The 12342-nt window shown below is 42.4% G+C and overlaps 1 protein-coding gene across 1 annotated transcript in view; it reads right to left on the bottom strand.

The window, feature by feature from the left end:
* Window positions 1–12342, bottom strand: part of vps54 (VPS54 subunit of GARP complex) — a gene marked incomplete at its 3' end in the record, with an annotated part of 139366 nt that overhangs the window by 111432 nt on the left and 15592 nt on the right. The window contains exon 2 of the mRNA XM_084319448.1: window positions 2183–2360. Within this exon, the coding sequence (XP_084175574.1) occupies window positions 2183–2333 (151 nt within the window). The 5' untranslated portion in view covers window positions 2334–2360. The remainder of the gene's footprint in view (window positions 1–2182; window positions 2361–12342) is intronic.

The following is a 12342-nucleotide window of genomic DNA, read 5'->3' as shown; positions in this document are numbered from 1 at the left end:
CCTTTCTGTTGTCTTCTACAAGTTACCAAAGACCTTTCTGTCATCTTCTACAAGTTACCAAAGACCTTTCTGTCGTCTTCTACAAGTTACCAAAGACCTTTCTGTCGTCTTCTACAAGTTACCAAAGACCTTTCTGTCATCTTCTACAAGTTACCAAAGACCTTTCTGTCGTCTTCTACAAGTTACCAAAGACCTTTCTGTCATCTTCTACAAGTTACCAAAGACCTTTCTGTCGTCTTCTACAAGTTACCAAAGACCTTTCTGTCGTCTTCTACAAGTTACCAAAGACCTTTCTGTCATCTTCTACAAGTTACCAAAGACCTTTCTGTCATCTTCTACAAGTTACCAAAGACCTTTCTGTCGTCTTCTACAAGTTACCAAAGACCTTTCTGTCGTCTTCTACAAGTTACCAAAGACCTTTCTGTCGTCTTCTACAAGTTACCAAAGACCTTTCTGTCATCTTCTACAAGTTACCAAAGACCTTTCTGTCATCTTCTACAAGTTACCAAAGACGTTTCTAAATAAGCCCTAGTTACCAGCCCTAGTTACAACTAGGGATGCACCGAATATTCGGCCACCGAAAATTATCGACCGAAAATGGTTAAAAAGGCACTTTCGGCTGAAAGGGTTTTAGCACAGAAAATATATGACAGAATGTCAAAGAACAGGGTTACGTAATGTTCGTAACCTAAAGTGGTGTTGTGATGATGTAATCAAAACGCGGCTACAGACATACCGGTAGCATGCGCAACGTATAACGTGAGCAGCTTGGCAGCTCTTCCTGCGTTCTGCAGTCTGTGATAACTAACTCCTCTTGGGAGTCGCGCTGTTTCTATGTAAACTCCATGAGCAACGCATCCAATAAATGGGTCTTTAACATGCTTTATATCCTCGCCATTACTATATGCCCGTCGCGGTTAAAAACATTTAACTAACGTTAGCGTTAAGCTAGCTAACAATGCTTCCATTCCTCTTTGACCCGGCTCTCGTAAACTACGTCATCCCCCGCTAAGAGTCACAGGAGATGTAGTAAATACAACAGTCCTTCCATGTAGGAACGCCGTGAATACAGTAGCCACTCTGTAACATCATTAAGTCTGCTATAAGCTATACTCCCCCTGTGTCTTTATGCAGTTTTAAAGCACCTTGGCTTTGTTCTGAATGCACTTTGTTGTAGTTATCCTACAGAGAAAAGAAAATGCACTTGACTTTAATGCACATTTTGTTGTATGCAAAGAGAAAATGTTTAAATTGTACAATCTTTCAACTGTCAGTCTGGAATTAATGTATGCATTCAAAAGTGCTGAATAAATGTTTTATGGGCCCATAATAGTGATTATTAATATTATTTAAGTTAAGTTTTGCCATAATCATGTCCTTTGCCATAATCAGGTAGCTGGAAAAAAAACAACATTATATATATATTTATATTAATCATTTTCGGCCTTTCGGCATTCGGTTTTCGGCCAACTGTTTCCTATTTTCGGTATCGGTTTCGGCCAAGAATTTCCCATTCGGTGTATGCCAATTCCCCCCTCCCCTTCCTGGTCGTTGCGCGCATTTTCCCCCCACTTGCCGGTCTAGGGAGCCCTGAAGTCTATCAGATGCTTCCTCCGATACATAGGACACAGCCAGCAGCCTATTTTCACCCGACAGCGAGGACTCTCATTGGGTGAGTGTAACGCGTGGGAGGGCACACTACCTTCCCCAGTTCCCTCCCTCGCTGTGCAGGCGCCCTGACCGACCTGTAGGAGTCGCTGTTTACAACGACCAGGACCCACCCCACCGGCTTTCCACCCGCTGACACTGCCAATTGTGTCAGTATGTAACGACCGACCAAGCCGGAGGCACCGCGGCAGCCGGATTCGATACCAGTGTCTCTTTTTTATGATAATCAAATAAAGAGCATTTTTTTTTTTTTTTTTACTTATTTTCAGAAATGACTGATATTTTGGAACTATTTAAGACCAATTTTTTTTTTTTAAATACTTTTATTTTATTTAAATATTTTTTTAATATCGGCCCTATCTTGATATCGGAACAATACCGATGTGTACAAAAATGACCATATCGGCCGATATATCGTGCACCACTAGCACCAGCCCTAGGTACCAGCCCCAGAATCACATTGAGTGTTGGCAGTGGTTCACAGGCTGCCGAGGCGGCGGTGCGGGGGGCTCACCGGTGGGCTCCGTGGGGCAGACGTCGGGCAGGGAGCGGACGTGCTTGTAGTGGCGAGAGGAGGCAGCGTCTCCATCCTTGCGGAAGATCCCCCCGCTGCCGGCACCGCTGCTGGGATGAGGCGCTGGGGAAGAGCTGTGGCTGGAGGCCATGGAGGCACGAGTCCTCCTGCAGGCTAGCTGGACACAGAGACACAGTATTATAACATTAACACACCTCCTGGAGGCTAGCTGGACACAGAGACACAGTATTATAACATTAACACTCCTCCTGCAGGCTAGCTGGACACAGAGACACAGTATCATAACATTAACACACCTCCTGGAGGCTAGCTGGACACAGAGACACAGTATCATAACATTAACACACCTCCTGGAGGCTAGCTGGACACAGAGACACAGTATTATAACATTAACACACCTCCTGCAGGCTAGCTGGACACAGAGACACAGTAGTATCATAACATTAACACACCTCCTGAAGGCTAGCTGGACACAGAGACACAGTATTATAACATTAACACACCTCCTGGAGGCTAGCTGGACACAGAGACACAGTATCATAACATTAACACACCTCCTGGAGGCTAGCTGGACACAGAGACACAGTATCATAACATTAACACTCCTCCTGCAGGCTAGCTGGACACAGAGACACAGTATTATAACATTAACACACCTCCAAGGAGGCTAGCTGGACACAGAGACACGGTATCATAACATTAACACACCTCCTGGAGGCTAGCTGGACACAGAGACACAGTATCATAACATTAACACACCTCCTGGAGGCTAGCTGGACACAGAGACACAGTATCATAACATTAACACACCTCCTGGAGGCTAGCTGGACACAGAGACACAGTATTATAACATTAACACACCTCCTGGAGGCTAGCTGGACACAGAGACACAGTATCATAACATTAACACTCCTCCTGGAGGCTAGCTGGACACAGAGACACAGTATCATAACATTAACACACCTCCTGGAGGCTAGCTGGACACAGAGACACAGTATCATAACATTAACAATAACACTCCTCCTGGAGGCTAGCTGGACACAGAGACACAGTATTATAACATTAACACACCTCCTGGAGGCTAGCTGGACACAGAGACACAGTATCATAACATTAACACTCCTCCTGGAGGCTAGCTGGACACAGAGACACAGTAGTATCATAACATTAACACTCCTCCTGGAGGCTAGCTGGACACAGAGACACAGTATCATAGGGGTAGACGGTATGGTCTAAAATTTATATCACGGTATAATTTGAAGCATAGACGGTAACGGTATATATCACGGTATCAGTGTTTCTGTTAGAATAATTTTTTTTGCCTGATAGGCAGGCTATATAAAGAATGACATCCTCAAGGCATGTAGATTTATAATATTTTAACTTAAAACTGGGCTACTTTTGCGTATAAAGTCATTATATTCCAAATAAAATAAGTCCCGAGTCGAGACTCCTGCTCCCATTGCAAACAGCGGGGCTGGATTTTGCTAGAAGCATATGTAGCTGCAGAGCCGCAGAGCGAATTGAATTGAATAAGAATTGAGACAAAGGTGCCACTCATCCTCAGCTTTAAGAATTGACAATTGTGTCAACAAATTGACACATGTGTCAACAAATTGACACACAAAATGGTGATGGGGGGGCGCTGTTTGACGGGCCTGTGACCAGACCTGAAAGAGCCCCTGGCTCTGCGGCTCTGCAGCTGCATGCTATTCGCAAATCCACTGCTGCAGCCGTCCTCCCGGCTCCCGCTGCTGCCGTCGTTATCATAACACTACACACATATCATAATGTTTACAGCAAACTGTAGTTGATCACCAGGTATGTTTTATTAACGTAGAATAATTCATATAAGAAAAACGATAGGGAAATATCTTACCTTTCTCCACTGGTTAAAAATGCCAGGAACTGAAATTGAAACTTGCTGTGCGCCGCAGTGATATGTGTTTATTATGAAATTACAATTGCGTGTTGACACGCCCACTGCGCGAAGCCTCCTAAATAACTTTTTCCAGTTTGCACATATCTATTATCTATGACTAATTCTATCTATTTTTAGGGGCAAATGCGATTGAAATAGTCGCGCTGTGGTTACATGACGTCATTGCTATTTTAGAGCTGCTGTACCGGTTACACGGTATAGTCAAAATCCATACCGTAGAGCAAATTAATACCGTTTATACCGTATACCGTTTATACCGTCCACCCCTACAGTATCATAACATTAACACTCCTCCTGGAGGCTAGCTGGACACAGAGACACAGTATCATAACATTAACACTCCTCCTGGAGGCTAGCTGGACACAGAATCATAACATTAACACTCCTCCAAGGAGGGCTGTTCGATATGATGATATATCGTGGGACAAGAGAAAAATGTCCATACTGTAGGTAGATAATATCTTTCTCTATCGCTATTGTCACAAAAGAAGCAGCAGAATTGCTTTACGGCAGTGTTTCACTTCATTCCCGACCCCGCACACATGTGCTGGAATAACAAATAAAAATATTAAACTCCACCCCACACTCTGATGGAAATCAAGCGCACCTCCATCTCACCGTGCAGCAATACAACTGTCGACTTTTCACGCAAACGCAGTGTTTAGTGTTATGATCTGTACTGTAGGGCTGCAACTAATGACTAATTTGGTAGTCGACTAATCTGCCGATTATTTTTTCGATTAGTCGACTAATCGAAAACCAATGTAAAAAAAAAAAAAAAAAAAAAAAAAAAAAAAAAAAAAAAAGGGATTTTTTTATTTTTTATTTTTTTTAATTGCCTATCTTTGTGAAAGTGGCTTCTCAGCTCTGGTCCAGCTGAAGACAGAGCAGAGGAACAGATTGGACATTGAGCATGACCTCAGAGTTGCTTGTCTACCATCACCCCAGACTTTGAGACTCTTGTCAGGACCAAACAACAACATCATAACATGATGATCCCATAGCAAATTAAAATAATGACTCATGAAACATTTGAATTTGGATCTTTAAGCCACTTTAAATGAAAATGTATTTGAAGAACAATACAGCAATCACTCATAACAAGATAAATAAATTAAATAATACAAATTAAAGTGGAAGTGTACTTTAAATAACTTTTGTTTGCTGTGTGTGAGAGGAGTCCGTGTGTGTGTGTATGTGTGTGTGTCTTACTCTGATCGCTGTGTGAGTGAGAGGAGTGTGTGTACTGTGTAATTTGTGTGTGTGTCTTACTCTGATCGCTGTGTGAGTGAGAGGTGTGTACTGTGTAATTTGTGTATGTGTGTGTGTCTTACTCTGATCGCTGTGTGTGAGTGAGAGGAGTGTGAATGTGTGTGTGTCTTACTCTGATCGCTGTGTGTGAGAGAGAGGAGTGTGAATGTGTGTGTGTCTTACTCTGATCGCTGTGTGTGAGTGAGAGGAGTGTGTATGTGTGTGTGTCTTACTCTGATCGCTGTGTGTGAGTGAGAGGAGTGTGTATGTGTGTGTCTTACTCTGATCGCTGTGTGTGAGTGAGAGGAGTGCGTGTGTAATGTATTGTGTGTCTAGTCTGATCATCATCTCCTGCAGGGGAACAATGTTTTCAATGTCCAAAATTTGCTATGGGATCAGCATGTTATGATGTTGTCTGGAACCCTGAGAAGCCACTCTCACAAAGATAGGTAGTGCACAAAAAAAAAAAAAAAAAAAATTAAATAATTTTTTTTTTTTTATATTTTTTTTAATGACTAATCGACGCAACAATTTCTCGTCGCCGATTTTTTATAATCGACGTCGTCGATTATGTCGACTAATCGTTGCAGCCCTACTGTACTGCATCGTGTTTCATCTAATAAAGATGCATCAATCTGCTTTCCTGGATCATTAGAGGAGGACCCAATATTTAGCCTTCAGTTGTACCTCATGTTTTTATTTACTTTCCCTTTTTAACACATTGACTGCCACGCTATTTTCCCATCTTTGTACTCAGTGTGCCACCGCTGTAAAGTATAGAGTTTCACTGTGCATTGCGGTGTTTGCAGGGCTATATCTATATTCTATATTATAGCTATGGAGACAATACTATGGCTCATTTGACATTAACTATCCATCGTTCAACATGTGAAAAATAATAGATTCTTTCATGTATAAATTCACGTCGTGAATATTGTATAGTTTCAGAGTGATCCTGGCAAATTTCTGGTAACTGTTATGGAGCAATACGTGAATTCTGCTAAAAGCGTTCGGGTTGCTCCCCTGGACACGCTACTATTTCCAATTCAAAGGTATATAATAGGTATTATGTTTCATCATGAATGCATGAAAGGGGGGGGGTCGTTTTTTGATGCTTTGATCGCCAGTAACTGCATTCGTTTAGAATACTACATACGTTGATCAGCCGGATCAATATGAAATCATTGTAGGATCAAGGTGGAATTGATGTCATATAGTCCTTACCTTTACTAGGAGGTAGGGCTGGGCGATAAAACGATAACGATAATTATCGCGATATATTTTAACTCATTCAGCGCTAGGTAGTGATGCACCGATGTGAAAATTGTGGCCGATACCGATAACTAGGGGTGGGACGATACATCGATCCAGATCGATATATCGATCTATTATCAATAATCAAATAGGATCGATGCAACGTAAAAAGATCAATTCATATTGCGATACTCTTATTTTGAAAATCCGGCGACGTCATATCCGCCCCGCGCCCTGTGTTGTGAAACTCCGTGTAGCTCTGTTCAGCAGAGCAGCGCTAGGGAGCCTCTATTTTGTGACCCGATATAAGTCTGTGCAGTTTTCCCCCCGCAACGGGTCAAATGTATCCAACATGCTTTGCATCGTCGCCATTCTTTTATGCCCACGACGCGTGGACAGACCTAAATTAACGTTACATTAGCTGCTTAAAGGGGAACTCCAACATTTTGGGAAATTAGCTTATTTAACATCTTCCCTGGAGTTAGACAAGAAGATACATACCTTTTTTGTCTCTGTGCGTGCATTTTAGCTTTGGGAATAGACGCTCCGTTAGCATAGCTTAGCTTCATCACTGGAAGTGAGGCAGGACAGTAGCCTTACAGTGCCTTACAGTGTATTGCAAGGTCTGACATTGACCAAACTTGATATGCATGACCTTGGTGGGCTCTAGGTCAACTCCTGAAAAGGGGGTCAATGTCAGACTTTGCAATCAAAAGTTAGGGGGCTAATAACCCTTGCCATAATTTCAGTGCGCCCCCTAACTTTTGATTGCAAGGTCTGACATTGACTCCCTTTTCAGGAGTTGACCTAGAGCCCACCAAGGTCATGCATATCAAATTTGGTCAATGTCAGACCTTGCAATACACTGTAAGGCACTGTAAGGCTACTGTCCTGCCTCACTTCCAGTGATGAAGCTAAGCTATGCTAACGGAGCTTCTATTCCCTAAGCTAAAATGCACGCACAGAGACAAAAAAGGTATGTATCTTCTTGTCTAACTCCAGGGAAGATGTTAAATAAGCTAATTTCCCAAAATGTTGGAGTTCCCCTTTAAGCTAACTAAGCTAAGAGAGAGAGAAACGGAGAGAGGAGAGGGGAAGGAGGAGGAGGGGCGGGGGCATTCTGTCTGTGTGTGTGTGGGGACTGGGGGAGGGGCATTCTGTGTGTGTGTGTGTGTGTGTGTGTGTGTGTGTGTGTGTGTGTGTGTGTGTGTGTGTGTGTGCGTGCGCGCGCGCGCGTGCGTTTGAAAATACCAGATGAAGTCAGGAGTATTATTATATTGATATTATTTACTGAGGATGGACAGATAATGTTGATATGATCATCATGCAACATAAAACAATTGTAGGAACGGTTTGGGAGAGGAAGGGGTTTTAGCTTGCGTGTTGTGAGTTCCAAAACATTTTACTTAAAGCTCAATATATAAAAACGTGGCACTTTACAGTGAACAGGAGGTCTATTTGTAAAAACAATAGATTGTTTCTCATTTAAATGTCTGGAAGAGCTCAAAAATAAAAACGTCAATTGATATTTCCGTAGCCTTTTTTTAGTTGATCTAAATGTGACTGATTGTGTTAAATGGCCACATAATATCGTCTCATATCGATCGCAGGCACCTGAATCGAATCAAATCGTGGCAGACTTTGTGATATCGGCAATCGTGGTATCGTTGTCCAAACAATCAATATCGTATCGTATCGTGATGAAACGGGTGATTCCCACCCCTACCGATAAACGATATTAATATTGCTGTTGTGGCCGATACCGATATTTACCGATGTCGATATCTCTGTATAGAAAACACTTTATGATAATCAAATAAAGAGCTATTTTCCAAAACGCATTTTTTCTTTTTTTACTTTTGTAATTTCTTTTCAGAAATTACAGATATTTTGAAACTCTCTAAGGTCAAAAAATGTAAATTTATTTTTTTATTTTTAAAGATTAAAAATATGGGCCCATATCGACCCCATCTTGATATCGGACCGATACCGATGTGTAAAAAAACGGCAATATCGGCCGATATTATATCGGCGGCCAATATATCGTGCATCACTAGCGCTAGGGGTCGTTGTTTACCTTCTGGGTAGAATGCCATCGCTTTGTTCAATGGGAAAGAAAGCCAAACTTGCGAGTGCTAAAACTATATGAAATATTATAGCTATGGATCTAATACAATATCTCATCAACGCAAGATTGGATATATAGTGTCTAGGGCTGACCTTCGATTTTTTCTTTGGAATTCGAAGCTTCAGGGCCGAGATTCGAAGCTTCGAGATAAAAAAATATATATTATAATTACATTTTCTTTTTTTTTATGTTGTGGGACTTTGTCAGTGCTGTAAAGTTTAAACCTTTTTAAATCTTAGACAAACAAAACACTTTGCTTTCATGAAATATTGTAAGCCATCATTTGAGGCTTTATAAAAGCAGCACAATGAACACAAATCTGTCAGTGCCGAGTCCGACCTCATCTTAAATAACAAACAGCATTGCTTGTTGTAGTTAACAAAGAGAGGCAGAGTTGATTTAGCAAAAAATAAATATATATATATATATCATATATATATATATATATATATTTTTAATAATCAAATTTTATTTTCATATTCTAATCCCATGCCCATCGAACAAAGCTTCGAAGTATTTAAGACAGCCCTAATAGTGTCCTTACCTTGTCTCTGATGTAATGCAAAAAAAATAATTAGGGATGTTCGATATTGGCTTTTTTACCGATACCGATATTGTCCAACTCTTAATTTCCGATACCGATATCAACCGATACCAATATATGCAGGGTTCCCCCCCCCCAAAAGAACGGAATAATTTCAGGTAATTAACATTACATATCTCTTGTCGTGGATTTAACACAACATTAGCATAATTTTTACAATAAATAAAATCAGAATTTGTTCTTACTTGCTTGACTGGGTAAATAAAGGTTAAAAAAATGTTAAAAAAAAAATGTTTGTTTAAAGTGAGTGTGTGCATGTGTGTGCTGTGAGTGCATTTGATGGTTGTTACATAGTGTTATTGTCATTTAGCATTCTGATGGCCTGGGGATAGAAGCTCCTTCTGAGTCTCTGTGCTTGCCATGAGACTCCGGTATCGCTTGCCTGACTGCAGCAGTTCAAAGAGGCAGTTGTTTGGGTGGCTGGAGTCTTTGATTATTCTCTTAGCCTTGCCCATGCACCGCTTGTTGTAAATGCCTTGGAGAGTGGGAAGCCCTCCTCCAATTGTGCGTTCGGCTGGACGGGCCACTCTCTGAAGTCTGCTGCGGTCTTGTGCAGTGCTATTCCCAAACCAGGAGGTGATATTGCCAGTCAGGATGCTCTCTATTGTGCATGAGTAGAAGTTCTTGAGGATCTTCTGACTCACGTTGAACTTCCTTAAGCGCCTGAGGAAGTAGAGGCGTTGTCGTGCCTTCTTCACTACACTGTCAATGTGTGTGGTCCATGTCAAGTCCTCGGATATGTGGGCTCCGAGGTACTTGAAACTGTTCACTCTCTCGACCGGTGCCCTGTCGATGCTCAGGGGGCTGTAGTCCCTGACCCCCGACCTCCTAAAGTCCACAATCATCTCCTTTGTTTTGCTGACGTTCAGGGAGAGGCTGTTCTCTTAGAACCTTGACCTCCTCCAGGTAGGCCCTCTCGTCGTTCGCGGAGATCAGGCCCACCACTACTGTGTCGTTAGCAAATTTAATGATTGTGTTGCTACTCCGCTGAGCCACACAGTCGTGTGTAGGGGTGCACCGATATGAAAATTGGCCACCGATACCGATACCGATTGTTCAACTAACACAATCGGCCGATACCGATACCGATAATTGTGGCAAAAAATAAGTATTTTTAATTTTTTTTAATATTTTTTTTAATATTTTTTTTTAATTTTTTTTAAAAAAATTTAATGAAACTATTGTATATTTGTATGTGTGTTTGTATTTGTAGGCCTCTTTACTTACTTAAAAAAGGAAACATCAAGAAATATGTTTATGGTATCACTGATCCCTCTCCCAGTATCGTCTGGCGGCCTGCAGAGGGATACTATTTTCTCAACCAGAGCTTTCAACCAATGCAATGGAACCATTCTGGCGGCCTGCAGCGGGATACTATTCTCTCAACCAGAGCTTTCAACCAATGCAATGGAACCATTTTGATTGACAGTCGATTCGGCCAATTACGCCACACCGCTAGCACCCACCTCCTGCTTACCACCAAGCGAATATTCATTTTTCTACTTCGGGGCATGCCGCCATTGATCTGCTTGTGAGAATGCGAGTCAAACTCAGAACCACAACAAGCTAATAAGTTAGCTGCCCGGCAGTGCCCGCCGACCAGCGCGCTCCACAGGATGGCCAAACGAGACACAATGATTTTACTGCAACAAATGTTATAATAAAACAAAGCCTTTCTATACATTTGTCTGGTTGAAAACTTTATTAACAGATTGCAGAATGTGTAGTTGGGTACGGAATGAGCAACGGAATGTAACCGAGCTATGCACGGCTTGCTTGCTATCTTCGGGTAAATACTATGCTGATGTAATTGAACGTGTAACTAACTATAATAACGTTAATGCCACAAAACGAATGTTTGTGTCATTTTAACAGCAGATACTTTCTTAAATGCCATCCTCCCGACAGAGCGGTGTTGATGGGGAGCTCTGATGGATTCGCTTGGTTGTGTTATTACATTAGCATTGAACAGCTAACCGAAAGCTAGGGTTAACTAATGTTAAAGGTTTAGCCATAACGTTACGTTGGCTAAAGTTGGGGCTATTCTTAATCCAGTAATAATGGCTGCAGACCTGCAAGCAAAGTACAGCAAGTTGGCAAAGGAGTATTCCAACGTAAATCACATTTTCACCAGTAACGTTAGTCGTCTGCCTCCCGGCTATGAACGGACTCGGAGTAATGCCTTGCTGCTATGGGTAATAATAATATGCTGATGTTATTGTCCGTGTAACACTAACTATATAACGTTAATGCCACAAAACGAATGCCTTGTTAATCATAAATAGTAACTTTGATGCAGTAGCTTGTGTGTGTGTGGGGCGGACGGCGGGCGTTGTGCAGGTAGGTCGCGAGTGAATTTTTTTTTTTGTCTTGACGCTACACAAATGGATGGTTAGTTATCGGCGACTGCTATCGGCACATTTGAGCTTATCGGCCGATAGGCCGATAGCAGTCAACAAGGCACTTATCGGCCGATACCGATACCCGACCGATATATCGGTGCACCCCTAGTCGTGTGTGTACAGGGAGTAGAGGAGGGGACTCAGAACACAGCCTTGGGGGGCCCCTATGTTGAGGGTGATGGATGAGGAAGTGCAGCTGCCTGCTCTCACCACCTGGGGTCTGCCTGTCAGGAAGTCCAAGACCCACTGGCAGAGGTCATAGTTCAAGCCCAGGTCCCTGAGCTTGGCTATGAGTTTGGAGGAGACTATGGTATTGAATGCTGAGCTGTAGTCGATGAACAGCATTCTCACATAGTTCCCCTGCCTCTTGTCCAGGTGTGATGCTGCTGTGTGCAGCACATGGGCTATGGCGTCCTCTGTGGACCTGTTGGGGCGGTATGCAAATTGCAGGGGGTCCAGGTTGATGGAGAGGGAGGAGCAGATGTAGCCCTTCACTAGCTTCTCAAAGCACTTTATGGCTATGGAGGTGAGAGCTACAGGGCGGTAGTCGTTGAGGCA

This window comes from Notolepis coatsorum (assembly GCF_963971535.1).
Source record: "Notolepis coatsorum genome assembly, chromosome: 7".
Lineage (NCBI taxonomy): Eukaryota > Metazoa > Chordata > Actinopteri > Aulopiformes > Paralepididae > Notolepis > Notolepis coatsorum.
The sequence above is the reverse complement of the archived record's forward strand: the minus strand, read 5'-3'. Positions and strand labels throughout refer to the sequence as shown.